The sequence below is a fragment of the Enoplosus armatus genome, chromosome 4, assembly GCF_043641665.1.
Source record: "Enoplosus armatus isolate fEnoArm2 chromosome 4, fEnoArm2.hap1, whole genome shotgun sequence".
Lineage (NCBI taxonomy): Eukaryota > Metazoa > Chordata > Actinopteri > Centrarchiformes > Enoplosidae > Enoplosus > Enoplosus armatus.
This window is the reverse complement of record NC_092183.1, coordinates 17,998,924-18,015,077: the sequence shown is the minus strand read 5'-3', so window position 1 is coordinate 18,015,077 and position 16,154 is coordinate 17,998,924. Positions and strand designations below refer to the sequence as shown.

The 16,154-nt window shown below is 40.6% G+C and overlaps 2 protein-coding genes across 2 annotated transcripts; both read right to left on the bottom strand.

The window, feature by feature from the left end:
- Positions 1 to 632: 632 nt before the first annotated feature.
- slc25a37 (solute carrier family 25 member 37) lies at positions 633 to 7,832 on the bottom strand. Its single transcript, XM_070904777.1, has 4 exons — positions 7,638 to 7,832; positions 3,427 to 3,655; positions 3,058 to 3,114; positions 633 to 1,628 (listed from the first exon to the last, which is right to left on the bottom strand). Exons 1-4 carry the CDS (start codon positions 7,830 to 7,832, stop codon positions 1,099 to 1,101), a joined length of 1,011 nt encoding a protein of 336 aa, XP_070760878.1. The 3' UTR covers positions 633 to 1,098.
- Positions 7,833 to 9,548: 1,716 nt separating this feature from the next.
- Positions 9,549 to 16,101, bottom strand: entpd4 (ectonucleoside triphosphate diphosphohydrolase 4). The gene is made up of 13 exons (XM_070904371.1): positions 16,012 to 16,101; positions 15,452 to 15,581; positions 15,162 to 15,359; positions 14,873 to 15,078; positions 14,605 to 14,755; positions 14,327 to 14,430; positions 13,962 to 14,021; positions 13,562 to 13,716; positions 12,772 to 12,938; positions 12,341 to 12,665; positions 11,826 to 11,911; positions 11,562 to 11,723; positions 9,549 to 10,785 (listed from the first exon to the last, which is right to left on the bottom strand). Exons 2-13 carry the CDS (start codon positions 15,457 to 15,459, stop codon positions 10,551 to 10,553), a joined length of 1,857 nt encoding a protein of 618 aa, XP_070760472.1. The 5' UTR covers positions 15,460 to 15,581; positions 16,012 to 16,101; the 3' UTR covers positions 9,549 to 10,550.
- Positions 16,102 to 16,154: the final 53 nt, after the last annotated feature.

Here is a 16,154-nt window from a genome sequence, read left to right as displayed (position 1 = left end):
TTGAGATATGACCACCATTCCGAGTAACAGCCTGATCTGATCCACCTCTGGACCTGCATAATGAAGTTTCACCTTCAAAATATATATATTCACGTTTTTGAATACATATAAACAAGCTGCCTTCTTTCTGCAACAGGTATGATTCTTTAAATTATACTATTATTGTGCATGACTCAGGAGGATAGCAGTGCTGCGCTTTAACAAGGCAAATAACTGGACCATTACGGCCGACATACCTTGATACTGAGGGAGAATAAAATCAAAATTGCTTCAGGCTGGCATTTGACCATTAGGTGCAGATTATAATAATAATAATAATAATTGGGGAAAAAAACCCAAAAAGCATTCATTTCAGTAAGCTCAGATTTGACAAATGTGACCAGTTTTGACATAAAGGCCAACTATAAGGTTTCATCTTACAACAGAAAAGTGCACTTCTTTTGAAAAACAACTTGGACCAAACAAAAATGAAATAAAGACTTTTTCTGTCGAAAACAAGAGGGCAAAAGAGAAAAAAAAGGTGAAGCAGCATTTAATATTTGTGAGGCACTTGGAGAGCGCAACTGTTTCGTTCGCCGTGGAGTTAAAATAAGGAATGTGTTGTGATGTTTTTTTTATAAATACACCATGAAATAAAACAAACAAACAACATTGTGTTTCTTCCGCATCCATAAAATGCAAGCCTCGGAAAGCTAACAAAATAAATAAAAAGTTCCAATATTAAGAACTATAAACATCACTCAAGACAACTTAATTATACGTTCGCCACATGTAGAAAAAAAGAGACTTGCAGTTGATGCGTTTGTGGAGTGGAGGAGGAAGAAGATGACCGTTCAACATTTCTTCATGTATCCGTCCTTTTAAGAATAGTCGTCTCTGTTGCATATCCTGCTTGTGCAACATCATCTTAACTTGAACACACAAAGACTAAGTTAAGTGCACAATCAGGAGTGCCATTCTCTGCCACTCCTCCACCATGATGACTTCCCTGTGAGACAATAACTGATGTTATTTCCTCAAACAGCACACAGTGAGCTCACGCAGCTTCAGGTGAGAGCCTTCTGTCGTCAGTTCCAGTCTTTCTTTCGTAACTTTCCATTACATCGGTCCAGGCCCCGCCTCCGATTCCAGCCGCTGCTTTGTCAGGAAGTACTTGAAGAACTCGTACACTGACCAGGCAATGGCAGTGGAGGGCATCTGGTATATAATCCGAGCTTGGACCCCTTTGAAGAAGGCCGCCAGACCACCAAGCCGGTACACTGTCCTGAAGGCGTTGGCCATTCCCGTTAGGTGGCCGCTGATGTTCATCGAGTTGAGCGCTACATTTTCTTGTGTGTTGAGCAGAGTTTTACAAACATCAAGTGGAGTGGTTATTGCTGCAGAAATGGCTCCTGCCGCTGCCCCCGACACTATGTGGCTGCCAGGGTGGTAATGTCTGTGGGGGTTAAACTGTTCCTGCATCAGCTCGTAGGTGATGAAGTGAACGGCCTGGAAAGGGATGTTCATGGTCAGCTGTGTGCTGTAGCTGCGGTAGAAGGCTCCCATACCCTCAGTACGCGTTACTGTTTGAACACAGTCCCAAAGTCCTCGATATGGCGAGTTGTACATTTGCATCCTCTGCTTTATCACTGAGCAAGGGAGGGAAACAAGGAGCAGTGTTAGCATGTTTTATCACATACATTTCATGCTTTACACTTAAATAACGAGGCAAGGCCATGCTGCTAAAAGACAATTAAGTGATTTGTTCCCCCTAAAAATTATTGTTATATTAGAAAAATGACTTACTTCTAAATATCTTTTAAATGTATTAACAGGCAAGCCAGACAGTTATTAATGATCATTATTATACCATTTATGAATGATACCATGGTCTATCTCAGGGGTGCCCAATACGTCGATCGCGATCTACCGGTCGATCGCAAAGGTAGTGTGGGTAGATCGCATGGCATTAGAAAAATAGATGTCAGCCTATCATCCATCCTCACTATGAAATTTGTCACTTGATTGACATACAGGGCAGCCAGTCTGACATCTGATCTTTTCTGACACATGGGTCACCACGCATGTGCGTACAAGCGCGCCAAGTGCGGCAAAATGCATCCCTGGCTGATTCCATTCAGTGCAAGTCATCAGAGTAAGGTAATGACAAAAAATGTACAGAGTTATATTGTGCAATATGGGTTCATGCAGTTATGCAAGGTACACCAACATATATTGTACATATAAAGAATACTCAATATATTTATAAATAAATATATGTTTTGCATTTTTATAGTAGGTAGATCATTTTGACTTGGTCATTTTATAAGTAGCTCGCATGCTGAAAAAGTGTGTGCACCCCTGGTCTATCTAATTGGCAAGTTACAACCAAATCCATCATTTCATTAGTTATTTTGTGCTGACCAGTACAGTCCAAGAACAGTGTTAATATCTGCAGTTTTAAAGGATATGGCAGGGATTATTCTACATTTATGTTATTGTCAATAAGTCCCATGAAAAGACTAAAACCAGCAATGCATTAGCTGGTCTGTGTGACCTCCCTCCTCTGTCTGTGCCAACCAGCTCCAAGTCCACTTGCTCTTACTGGATCTAAAATATTCAAATACTGGTCACAAGTATATAGTGTTCATTTTTAAATAAAACTAGATCATTAACAGCTGGACACTGTAGTTTTTAAGAAACTTAAATATTATACGAGTATAAAGTGCATGTGTGTATAGTGCATCTGTGGACTATTTTCGGGTGCGGATTAATCCACATTTGGTGCTCTAGTGAGTATTTACTGCAGCTGGGACTGTGTCAGACTAAACTACAGTTCCCAAGTACATTGTAATGAAGGAACATGTCACCCAGTGCAACGATTTGGCTCACTGTTGTTTTGGGTTTGTCTTTCTGGACAACAATGGAGCTGTATGGCACAGAGGAATAAAGCTTGTCAGGCATTGGACACCCAGATAATTCTTGTAAGTAGCATTAATTGATTGTTGGTTTTGATCTTCTGTTGACAACAAGAAAATTATAGAACAACGTCAACTTTATCCTTTTTCCTTTTCTCACCTTCAGCTGGGTTCATGACTGCATCGTGGAGAACAGTGGCCACACTACCTGCTAAACCTGTGAAAACATAAACAGATCTTGTCTAAATCAATGACTGTGTTTACAACAATATTAACATCAAATTCATTAGCTTTATTTTAGTTGAGGTCGAGGTTTGCATGCTAAAAAACAATTGGTTTGTACCGACATATCCGAGATAGCATGTTTGGATTGTTTATGTTTGGAATATGGCTTTATCCTTTCCATTGTAAACAGGATATGGCATTAAAATGACTTAACTACACTCCTCCAGGCCATGTAGCTTAGTCTAGTGTGAAAGCAGTTGGTATGAAAATCAAGTGATTTGTGTTGAGACGTGGGAACTTATACCATTGGCTAAATGGCTGTTGCCTCCACTCTGAATGACGTCACTTAGTGAGCGTTTGACCCGTTCATAGCAGGCGAAGTAGAGTGCATGGGCGGGTCCGGCTCCCATCATGGTGATGTTGAGGCCCCTCAGCGGTCTGAAGATCCCTTCTGTTCGGATGATCCTTCTCAGAGCCTCATACACACTCTTGTACTGTGCATTCGGGTCTGGCTGCAGGCTTTGCATCCTTGTCTGAAATAATAAAACACATACATTTAAACCGTTGTTTATCATTTGCTCTGATTTGGTTAGACTTGACAAACACAGTGTCCAAGTGCTAAAGCTAGGGCGTGAATGTGGACACCTGGTGTAGGCCAAACCATGATTTCTTGATGTATTGTTCTCAGTAATGCTGTCACATTGTTCTGACAGTAAGTGTACTTGGCAGCAGTGAGGTCCTGACTGAGTGATGTGTTTCTCTCCCAAGGCTGGTGTGGGAGGCTGTGGCAGCTCTTTGTTTTACTCCACCATGCCAAGTTATCTGCACACCACAAAGCATGTTTTTATATGTGAAGAGATCTGGGGCTGTTTCAGGAGATAGGCCAAGTCTATCTTCCTCAGCATGTTCCCATGTGTTTCCTTCCTTCGGCTTAACAATAAAATATCACTTACATTTCCGTTTGATACAGATTTGGGAACTTGGGACAGAAAGAACTTGGTAGCACAGTTCACGTTTTGTGTGACTGAATTTATGCACTACAAATCACATTGTTCTGTTGAAGAGTTAAAAGTGATTTTCTTTTATAGGCCAACTGATGGATAAAACTGGTTAACTAATTACAATATCAGTTTGCTCTAGAGATCTGAAGGGTAAATCATGTTCGGCACGAAGCAACTTACAGACAGTTCAAACTGTATCCTAGGACTGGGCCCTTTTTTAGAGATAACGTTCCTGATGCCTGATGATGAAAGACCCTTATGCACCAACATGGGTACATCTTCAGTAACCAAAAGCCAAATACTCAAAGCTTAGCCATACAAAATAAAATATATGTTTAACAGATGAGTTAAAGAAAAGATTAAACATCTAAAACCTGGTTAAAGTTAGGGAAGGGTTAGGGTTAGGGTTAGAAGATTAAATTTAGAGCAAGCATGTAAATTAGATCATCATTAGGTTCTCAACAGAATCTGTTAACTTTTGATTTTTCTTGATAATCATAATGTGAAACAGCTTTTTATTTACAGTACTCATAATGTCAAACAGCTAATAATTGCACAAAATTAAACATGAGCGCTGTCTGCATAAAGATGCTATTAACTTCACTGTGGTACCAAAACCATTTAACCAAAATAAAAAAGGAAACACTCCCATCTACTACATTACACTGTGTCTCATCTTTCTAATTTATATGCAGTAATTCAGCTTTTGGCAGCTCTGGCTCTGTGGCAGTTTACTAATCAACACTGCAGAAGAACAACTGCAAACACACACCCTTTGCTGCTTGAGGCTGATTCCAAATGTGCGCAACACCGATAAGATCCCCCTCCTAGCATTAGCACGGGCTACTCCCCCGCAAGTCCTCACTGTGTCTCCTTCTTTACTGGGAGGTTGAACCAAGTAAGTTAAGAGGTTCAGTGGGTTGTTAACACTATCCACTGAAATTCAATACACCAAGTCTTATTAAAAGCTGACGCATCTCAAGCTTGATGCATGTCACCAATTCATTACTTCACCAAACACAGTTTAGAATCTTTAACTGGAAATGAACGCATTGGAGTTTGTGTCTTTGATGTCTTAGATGCATCGTTTTCATATACCGTATGCTGCGAACCAGGATTCATTCCTTCATTAATCAGTTTAGATGCACTGAAATTTCAAAACAGGTTCTTTGTCAACTCCAGACACGGACTCATCAAACTGAATGGGAACCACGTCTACAGCTGTAAGGTGCTTGTGAAAACTTAAAAACCTCAAGAGGAAATTGCAACAGTGGTTTGTGCTTTCTCGTCTCTCTCCTGCTTTCTGCAGGTTTTTCTGCCTCTGGAGATGTAGAGTCTGGATCTATCTATGACTTTAAGCCACCTACTGCCCCCATGTTCCTGCTCTTTCCTCCAGCTTTCTCTGCCTGTGAAAAGGGAGTTTTTCCTTGCCACTGTCACCAAGTGCTTGCCCATGGTGGGAATTGTTGGGTCTCTGTTATTAAAGAGTACGGTCTAGACCTGCTCTATATAAAAAGTGCCCTGAGATAACTTCTGTTATGATTTGGCACTATATAAATAAAATTGAATTGAATTAATGAAGGCCCATGCGTTACTTTGGAAAGATGTACTGAACTGTGACACTGAAACAAAGAGGATATGGGGAAGTTTTTTTTTCTTGCAGTCCTGTTAATGAAGTTGTCTGTGCCACGTCAAGATTATTGTTGGGGTAGAGCAGCGCGCCAAATTATCAAAACAACACTACATTGTTAGAAAACAATAGCTGAGCAGAGCAGGAGGATTGCAGGGGCAAAGTTCACAATCAAACCAACCGTTTACAATTTGCTTGGCAGACACAAGCCAATTTTTAACAAGCTTCAAACTAGACAATCATTTCATTTAGCTACTGAACATTAACTTCAACAACAGGCTTTAACTTCAAGATGGCACTCATCAGCGAACAAATTCGTTTTTCGATTTGCCAAACATCAATCACACAAAGTGGTCAGGAGGGGTTTCTCGGTTTATGAACTCATGGTCCAACAATTTGAAAAGTACAATCATCATCTGTGAACCACTGCGACAGCCACTGTACTTGACTCCAGAGCATCACCTCAATAACTTGAACTTTAATCAAGAATGACGTTGTTCAGTTTTGCGAAAAGCTAAACAATCTTGGGCAGTAACATTATTACTATTATTATTACTAGTAATTGTTATTGCTACTTGATGTGCAACTCTTTTTGTGGTGAGTTTTAGACAACAAATTAGAACTGACAGACTTTTTTATCAAAATGTACTCAAGGTCAAACTTGATCTTCCTTGAGACTCATGTGAGTGTAATTGACGTCAGAAGATTATAGTATATTCATTATTTTCCTACCTCCAAAATATTTATTTTATAACAGTTTAAGAAAGAAGAAAGACTTAATAATAAATTGATTTTTACATTTTATTTTTACTGTGCATTAGGGCTGCAACTCACAATTATTTTCATTATCGTTTATTATGCATTTTACTTTCTCGATTAAGACATTTTGTACATTTTCTAAAGTGTTTTTTGTTTATTTTGTACATAACACAGTTACCTCCCTTTCTACAATCACTACCCCATTGCTTTATTGTTCATGCCACACGTGTTTATTTTATATATACGCATATCTGCTGTATAAGTACTTACTGGGAGCAATGACAACACAGTTAAATCTTATCTAATAGATGTCTAATAGATGTCTTGGTGACGTTTTAAATAAAGTGTTAATTCAATCTTGTAATCCCAGACATTTCAATAATAGTTTTCTGTTGAAACTAACAGCCCAGCAAGGATACATTGGTCAATGCATCTATGAGTGACCACAAAAGTAACTGCACTACAAAGTTTAGCAACATTGTTTAGCTAAGGCTGTGGTAATATGTCTAGTTTTAAGTTTTAAGATAGTTTGACATCTTTTACAAACAAGCCAGGTACTTGACCTTCACTTACCCTACGTCAGTATAATAGGACAAGTCTGGGTAACTCATTTCACTGTAGGGGGGGGACCTGTGAAACCCTGTGATAGCAGGGAGACGTGTTTACATGGAGCAAAACGAGCTCATGATTAAAATGACGATAACTTTGTTAAACCTTAACCTTGCGTGTGTGACATTGGTAAATTAAGGTTACACTGGGTGTTCAGTAAGCTTGCTATGTTAGCAAAGTTAATAGTTATATCAAGAAACAAGTGAAAAAATAGTAAAGCCGCGACTAATTGCCGAGTTTAGCTAACACATGGTATTTTTTATTACGATTTATTTTTTTGCTAGCCCGCTTAACTGGTTTGTTCAGTCTACTTGTAGCAAGAAGGTTGCCTTGTTTAAATTAGCTAACACTGAGGCTAACTAAGGATGGGCAGCTTGAACATTTTATTGCTAACGTTCGTTAGCAAGCGATAGCAAGCTGTTTGAGCAGTTAGCAGTGCTTTGTAGCTAGTTAGTGAATGAGCAGTAGTCGCAAAACAAATGTGGTTTTCTGCTAAGCTGCCTCTGTGTACGTTACCTTGACAGAGTCCACGGGGTACATCACCGTGTGCTCCAGTATGCCAGCCACGGCTCCTGCTGTCATGTGGGTCGTCACTGAGACATGAGGTGGCAAGCTCTCGTAGTCACCGTCACCATCAAAAGGTTCATCGTCTTTGCTTTTGATCTGCGACATCTCCAGAGTTGCCACCACACGGTCCGAGCTCAACTCCATGCGTGTTGAGCTCTCCCACTCGGTCTTCTGTGCAAGATAACACTCAGAGAGGTGTCGGCGGCATGGACAACCACAACACCATCTCTACTTAGTGGAGTTCCAGCGCCCGTGTGACGTTAGCAGCCGGGGGCGTGGCTCTCATGAATATGGACCAATCATTTTCCAGATACTCAACAATCGGGCGGGATCTTGGTTTGAGGCGGCCAATGAAAAGTTTCCGTGGTAGATTCCTCTGACACTTCGCAGCCCTGTTGTGTATCCCTGCTTGTCTCCGTTTATCTGAGAGAGTGTTTGAATGGGTTTGACATAAGTGTAATCGTACAGTCCCGCTGGAATAGATAAGTAGGTTTGGTCTCCTTATCAGGCAGCATCTGTTCATTAATACACTAGAGAATTCGTGGTTTCCTCGCGCTGAATATGATTGTAGCAGTGGTGGAAGAGATATTCAGATGCCCACACTATTTAAGCAGAAGTAGTAATAACCTACGACACTATAAGATTACTCTATTACAAGTTAAAGTCCTTCAATGTTTTACTCAAGTAAGTGTTATCACACTTCCTACTTTACAGGTTCAGATGAATTACTTATTCAACTAAATTAGCTCAAGGAGTCTGTTAGAGACCAATCATCTTAATGAGGCTAAATTAATGACCACACAGTTTTCTCATTGGATCTCTTATTATTAATAATTTATAATATGTTTTTTGGCTGTGTCATCCTGTCTCTTGTTCCAGGCCAGAAGTTTAAATTTCACCTTGATATCCAACTGGGTGCCAGTTTGTGTTATAAGTTGATTCGACTGAACATACAGTCCACTGTTTACACTACAGAGAGAGAGATCTGAGCATTTGTTGGTCAAAATATTTGATATGTAAATTATATTATTCTATTTAAGAAAGTAACACAGTGTCAATCATCTTTACAGCGAATGAGTTGGACTTAATCTGTTAACATTGGCTGAAACATAAGCCCCATACACAAAGCACACAGTGGGTGTGTCGGCGAAGCTGTGTGGCGTGTCAGTGACTCAGCATTAGAGGAACCATCTTAAAGAGCCACTTGTTCGAGCAGTGCTGTTGCAGCTGGTATTCACATGTTCAGCAGACAAACTACAAACATAGTAGTATAGTGACCACCACTTTGTCATATACTATGTGACACACTTAGAGAGTTGAAGTTTCTCTGTTCTTTACTGTTGACTAAAAGGCTCAGTGTCAGCAATATGACCGTTAACTGGGCCATGTATTCAGCCTATACTGTAAAGCAGTACAAGCAAGTTGAAGAACTGTGAACATGTTTACAATAACATTTTTCCATCCAAGTGCAATAATATACTGATTTTATTATTTTACCATGGAAGCTGCAACAAATGAAGGCTACTAGTGGGGACCTCACAGGACGGTCTAGTGTGTCCCACGTGCAGTATCAAGTATTAACACCTCACACAGAGTACATCAAGTGCCGGATGACTGGAAAGATCCATTGATCACTATCTATTACATATTACTCCACAAGTGGAAACATTTCTCAGCAGTTATGGCAAAACTGAATATGGTGAGGCGCCTAGATGAAGACATTCACTCATCTAAAGTCAGCAGTTTACATTCTCACTACTTTATGCCATTTCCATGAGAAGCAGCCTTTGCCGAGGGTCACGCACCATTTGTTTAGTCTGATCTCCCCATGAAAATAAACAGCCAGACAGGTATACCATAAAACCTTTATTACTGAATTGCAATGTGACAACATTAATTTCGCATTCATCTGTGCAAACTTTTCACTAGACCATTTTCATATAAATAATGGGGCATGTGCTCTCATATACAATCCCCTTACAGCAGTGATATGACAGCTTCTGAAAATGAAGCCCAACCTAAATATATGCAAAGGTATCCAACTTAAAAGTCAGATGACCCAACACAAGGATTTCAGCAGGGCTTTAAGAGAGACTGATACTCTCGACAAAAGAGCAAATGTGTTTTGGAGAGAGTTTCCCAACAGTGACAAGACATGTATTGCACTAGTATAGCTATTAAAGGCTACTTGTCTTGTTGAGGCAGAACAATTTGGGAAACACACACACACAAAAAAAAAAAAAAGACCATTCCAGCTGGAAAGTGCATCTCAACTGCGTTACAAAGTGCTCCCTCCACTAATTATAAATCGTATTGCATTTGAGGTTTCTGTAGAAATGGCGAGTGCTTGTACCATTTAACAAATATAAAAACAAAAAAGAAAAGATGTGATCATACACATATAAAAGGCATAAAGAAAGGCAAATGCCCAATAAATTGCCACCATGGTATATTTGTCCAACTTTGTGAAATTGAAAGTATAAACTACATATTTATTTAGCCAGCAATGTACCGTTCTGTTTGTCTCTTTTAGAAATAAAATAGAAGACACCTGGAGGCAGTTGCCATTTGATTTTGACTAAATGTGGCAGGCAAGAAAAAAAACACATTTCAATATTAAACAAAATAACTGCAACACAAATATTTTCATGGCTCAGGTAAGCCTGAAGACTCACATAAGATCTTCCTCATTTGTCCAATTTTCACTACCATCTGTTTCAACTTGTAGTAGGGAGCAGCCCTGTTTTCAGGGTGGAAGCCTTCAAAAGCACACTGAACAGGCAGATGGCCTCAGAGAGAAAAGGAGTGAAGGTTGGCTTTTGACAGTCAGACATGCTTTCCAGACTTTATGCTCTACAAAGTTTAGAGGGTGACAGGGAGTGTGGGCGAGCCGAGGCCGTCTTCCAACCACGGTACGGAGGAAGGCGAGCAGCGCTGCGCTGTGCGCCTATGGATGCGGCGGAGTCGCAGTAAGTACAGCATAATAGACAACAACACAATGAAGAAACAAGCCAGGAATAAGTAGTGGTTGTTGACAAAAGAGAAGCTGTGCCGCCAGTGAGAGTGTGCTCCTTTCAGAGTTTCCTGCTGGATGTCCCTGGAAGACGCAAAAAACACCCAAACAAACCCACACATATTAGACCGGCTTTGAACAAAGAGATAATGTGTATACTGAAATTCAGTCCAGGGCCATGTTCATTATATGTTTAGTAAAGTTAATAGATGATCTGACAAGAATCCTGATTTTTCAGAAGCTTGCTTTGAATTGCAGAAAAGTGCAGTTTCTTGTCCGAGCAATGTGTCGTGAGGCTCAAACCTGCTAAGTAAGCTGGATCAGGACCAACTCTTTTTTTTTTTTAAGGTTACCACCACATGTGGACAGATATGAAGGCATTATTTAAGAGTAGTCCATTAATAAATCACCATGATCATGAGATTGAAAGATACCTATTTTGTTAAATAATTACTTAAATTGTTTTTGTCTTTCAGTTTCATTTCTTGCACTGGAGCCTATAATTTGTCATTTAATAGAGGCTTCGACAGAGTTGCGTTTCACAGTCAGGATATGTTTGACACCAGTGACATTCCTCAGCTTTAATTTACCTTCTGCTGCTGAATGCAGTAAAAAGCTGCTGTCCCTGTAAGCCTTAGTGCTATGCACATTACCAGCCAATCCTAAGCCCTGATCATTGTTTCAACTCTCCACTGTGTTATCAAAGACAGCTCTGAAGATTAACCAACCATTCCTCCACTTACACTGAAGAACAGATTTAACTAGATGGTATTTAAGACGATCTTTTTCGCTGGCTCACATTAAGGCTTGATTATGAAGTGACTGAGAGCTCGGCACATGTGAGAGAAAATCTATCTTACCTCAAAGGCAGAAACCGTGTTCTGTAAAGAATAGCTCCAAGAGTCCATTGGACCTCCTTATCATAGACCAATAGCGCAGTCTTCAGGTTTTTATAATTGGCTGGGAAAGAGAAGCCTGAGTGCAATACTTCATACATCCATGCTGATTTAAAACACTGGTACCTGCAGACATAAACATAAAGCCATTGATAAACATTCTTGGCCAAACTAGCAGACATCTCATCTTTAGTTAAGCTTTAGAAGCGGTTTGATAACCTGACTTACTTCAGTCTGTGAAGATCAGCATGCGAGGCATACAAGCCAGAGTCAAAGCGTTCCCTCAGAATCTTCCACTGGGTGGAACAGTAACTCTGGAAATGTTAAATAATAACATCAGGAACCAGTGATCAATAAGTAGTACATTAACCTCTGTTGCTCCCACAAAATACTATCAAAACTACAGAAGCATCATTCAAAGGCCAATCAGGGATCAATTTTGCCAAATTAATATGTATTAACAGAATATTGTATTCATTGATTCTGAAAAAAAGGCTTTGTACAAAGTTTATAACTATCCTAATCCAAATACTGTACATGCCATTTACTTTAATGTAAGTAAACCAACAACCTTACAAAACATAAAAGGCGTGGTGGTCTTAAAATCCTTGTTTCAGATGGAAGTGAAACAGTTTGAGGAAGAAAACACTGTATGTCTTACGAAGGGAAGAATAAGTAACTTGTTGAGGGTATATCTGGCACGCTTCACGAGAGTAGATGTGATTTTTCTATGTAGCGTTTACCTTGGCAGCCCGGGCATATTTGGAAGCGTTATAATCCCCGCCCATGCACAGCACATCCTCCGTGCAGTAGTAGAACTCAGAGAAGCCGTAGAACTGACTGTTGCTGTAGTCGATGGCTGGCTGGTAGATACCATTAAGGGAGGTTTGGGTCTCGTTGGTGCGGTTGAGGAACGGCTGGAGAATCTGTCTGCACTGGTCAAAGTCTCCCGTGCCTCGCAGATGGAGCTTCTGCGTAGATGGACCGATGTCATCCTGCAGGTCTGTGGGTAAACAAGGGTCCAGGAGGGGAGACTCGGCTGTTTCACCAACATGCTGATCTAAGAGCCTGGACAAATCAGTAATACAGTGTAAAGACACGCAATACTGTGTACTTACTGGTGGGAAACAATAAGAAATGAAATCCAGCAATTAGATCTGGCTGTGGATCTCACTTGTTTCGAGTGGCAGTATTTCTGATGAGGCTCTCCTCATATCTTTGGCGTGCTGCATTTCCTCCAAAACCCAGGAAGGTGGACACATAAACACGATAAACATGCTCTGTGCGATGTGCGTCACACCCCAGGTTGAACTCGGCCAGTAAGTTCTTGGCAACTTCCTCCTAGAGAGCAAACAAACATCAGCCTGGGAATGGCAACACCCTCATAATATGTATATATATATATATATATGTATATGTATATACACCCATGCATATCCATATACCTGTTTAACATTTATAGATGACAACAGTGCTGTCATGAAACACATTAAGTGATACCACTTAAGAGTAAAACTAAATATTGTTATGTCTAGTTTAATGTATCTCAAAACATCAAAGAACAGAAGCTGAAACTATCTAAGAAGATGACAGTGAAAATTTAATTGAACATCATGTGGTGTAAAGAAACAAACGAGATGAGAGCAAAGAGGACAAGCAGCGCATGCTAAACCTGCTACTGTACATAAATCACTACCACACGAACAAAATTTCTTTGCAGACAACTTCCATTGCATTCTACATGAATGACTTAATGTTCTCAGTCCTGCTATAGAGTCATGCAGCAGGCTTACAGTACGCCTTCAATAGTGATGAATGGAGAGCAGATCATCTCCACGGGACAAAAATGGTGCATACAGGTTTAACCAGGGAATGACAGAGGTTGGAAGGAGGGAGAAGAACAAAGGGTGAGTGACAAAAAAACCAAAGACGGCACAAAAACAGAATTGGTTGTGGATAATAACCTGCTGTGGAGAAGCAAAGCTTACAGTTTTGGGCACTTCGTATGCGATCTGTGTGGAGACCCCGCCCATGTCCAGGACACCGGCAGTCCTTTTCCTCACCAGCGCCTCCTGTTGATCGCTGCCTGGGACATTTACCTCCACTACAGCTTCCCCATCTTGAAAGATTGACAGGAGACAGGTGGCAGAGCCAGGCAGGGAGGGGATATAATGTGACTGCTGTGTTGCTACATATTTGTTTTTATGTTTGAGTGGACTTCCCCCCCCCCAACTTGGTATGCATGTTGTTCATTTTGTTCAAGCAGATTGTTAACATGTAACATCAGCAATTTAATAACAAAAAAACAAACAAAAATGTACTTTTTAAAACGGTACACTGTTGAAACACCACTTGGGCACTTACCATTGTGCACATGGTTAAACCTTCCGAGGACAAAGTTTATTCCAATCCATGCATAGACACCTAAAGCAAATGACGACACATTGTAAAGTTAATATATAAACATTTACCAGCATCGTCAATCTTGCACTACTTTTAAATTAGGGTATACAATGCAGTGGAGAATCTTAAACCCCCTAATTTAGGAAATACTGGTTTGTTTGCCACATCAATTTGTCAGGAAATCTTTCAACACCCAGTGATGAATCAAAACTATTGCGCTGTATTAAATATGTTATAACATAATAATTGATAAAGTCACTGCAATATATTTCAGTAGAGCATACCGATTTTCATTCCTGTCTTTTTTAACTATTCCTTTTATTTACCTTCCTGTTTTCCAGAAATCACTTCCACATGGGAATCAGAGAAGAGGAAATTGAAGTGGACTGGGATGTCCGTTCGCAGATCCTCAAGAAGTGCTTCTTGTTGACTGAGATTAAACAATCACAGAAACTTCATCAGAGAATGCATGGCATATAAAACATCAATGCTTTCAGTGTAGCTTAGTGCTGTTTAAACCTGAACATTTCTTTCAGCTATATTTACATCTGGGGCTTCTGGAAATAGTGCGAGTTTACATTATGCTCATTAAGCCCAACTGTACCTTTCAGGAAGGATTCTCATTCCAGCTGTGCACAGGATGTACAAGGGTGTTTCTTGGTGCTTATTTTTGGGAATGTGTTGGGCCGCAAAGCTCAGCAGTGGATAGATATAATCACTGGCTTTCTCAGGTGTTTTAGCCAATTTGGAGATACCTACAAGGAACATGAAGACCAACTTACACTGTTTTGTCTTACACTATGTTTAATTATTTAAGTAAACAAACAGTGCAAATTGTTTAATATGTAATGCTCTTTTGTTGCGTATCTTACCCGGTTTGATCTTCATGACCACTGGCTTGCGGTGTTGATCCCTCATTTGCTGAATGTCCAGCAGTTCATGGGGATTACCATTGTGCCGGGGCCAGCAGTACACAAATACCCTGGAGCCGCTGCTGCCACAGTCCACCACCAGGCCATAGTTCAGGTTGGGGTTGCTTGTATCAGTTGCATCCACATCAGTCACCCTTGCCAAGTGCCTTTTGGACAACAAGGAATTGTTCAAATAGTATTGCCTGTGTTCACTATAACATAAGAGCTTGGAGAGCAGCTGTTAGTTTACCTGTGGAAGTGGTTTTCCTTTCTGATCCAGCTGCCGGGCCCCTTTCCAGTGACAAGCAGCAGGTAGAGCAGTCCTATGAGGCAGAACACCAGGCCGATGAAGAGCAGCTGTCTGAAGGAGGGTATCAGGAGCCGGGGAAGAACCTGGGATGACAGGCTGAAATGCCACGAAGCTGGGAAAAGGCACGAAAAGCTGATCCTGTCAAGAGATATAAGGGAGGAAAGCCTGAGCAAAGTATGGCCAAAAATGTCACAGATCTGAGAAGGTTCAATCTACATTCCCAAACTAACCTTCCCATGATGCGGATTGTCTTCTGCTTGTTGGTTAGTTATTGGTGTAAATCAAGAATCAGTCTGCTGAAGGAGGGAGATTGGGCTTGTTCAGCGGCTCCATCCCGTTTCCCTCACTTGTCATCGTGACCTTTTTGGGGGGGAAATATATATAAATATTAACATTCTGCGGCTAACATTTGCAAGACAACTTCTGGGCTTCTGTATGAGAAAGGCCGAGCGTTAGACGAAGTGCTCTGACTAGTGAACATGACGGTATGTTCTCGCTTCTTTGGGATATGTCGACGTTGTAATGAGCAATTTCAACGTATTTAAACTGTAAACAGAAATGAGCCAAAGGACGACAGAGAAACACAATTGCTAAAAAAAATAAAGCAGGTAACCATTAGCTAACGTTAACGTGAGTATTTTCAGACGTCTGTGAAGAGAGACTGTCGTACGTGTTTAGCTGTTAACAGTTAGGAAAGAGATAAAGGACCTGGATTTTAACATTTTTATAATCGTCACTGTCAACACAGCAAAGTTATACGTTAGTGGCCTTTAAATGATTTCATACTTACAAACAAAAAAGTCACAGTCCCCCCCCTTTGGCGGAAGATTTCACATTTCTGAGCTGCCAGATGCTAACCGCTGGCTAATGTTGAGCGAGTATGTGGCAGGTCTCCGGTGAGTGACGTCGGCGTCTCGAGCACGGTGTGGTTGA

Excerpts from the sequence above, each read along its gene's own strand:
- slc25a37 (XM_070904777.1), bottom strand. The coding sequence starts at position 7,832 with ATGGAGTTGAGCTCGGACCGTGTGGTGGCAACTCTGGAGATGTCGCAG. Across the intron at positions 3,115-3,426 it reads CAACAGCCATTTAGCCAATG|GTTTAGCAGGTAGTGTGGCC; the intron begins GTATAAGTTCCC and ends ATGTTTTCACAG. Across the intron at positions 1,629-3,057 it reads AGTCATGAACCCAGCTGAAG|TGATAAAGCAGAGGATGCAA; the intron begins GTGAGAAAAGGA and ends TCCCTTGCTCAG.
- entpd4 (XM_070904371.1), bottom strand. Across the intron at positions 15,079-15,161 it reads AAGGAAAACCACTTCCACAG|GCACTTGGCAAGGGTGACTG; the intron begins GTAAACTAACAG and ends GTTGTCCAAAAG. Across the intron at positions 11,912-12,340 it reads AATATGCCCGGGCTGCCAAG|AGTTACTGTTCCACCCAGTG; the intron begins GTAAACGCTACA and ends TAACATTTCCAG.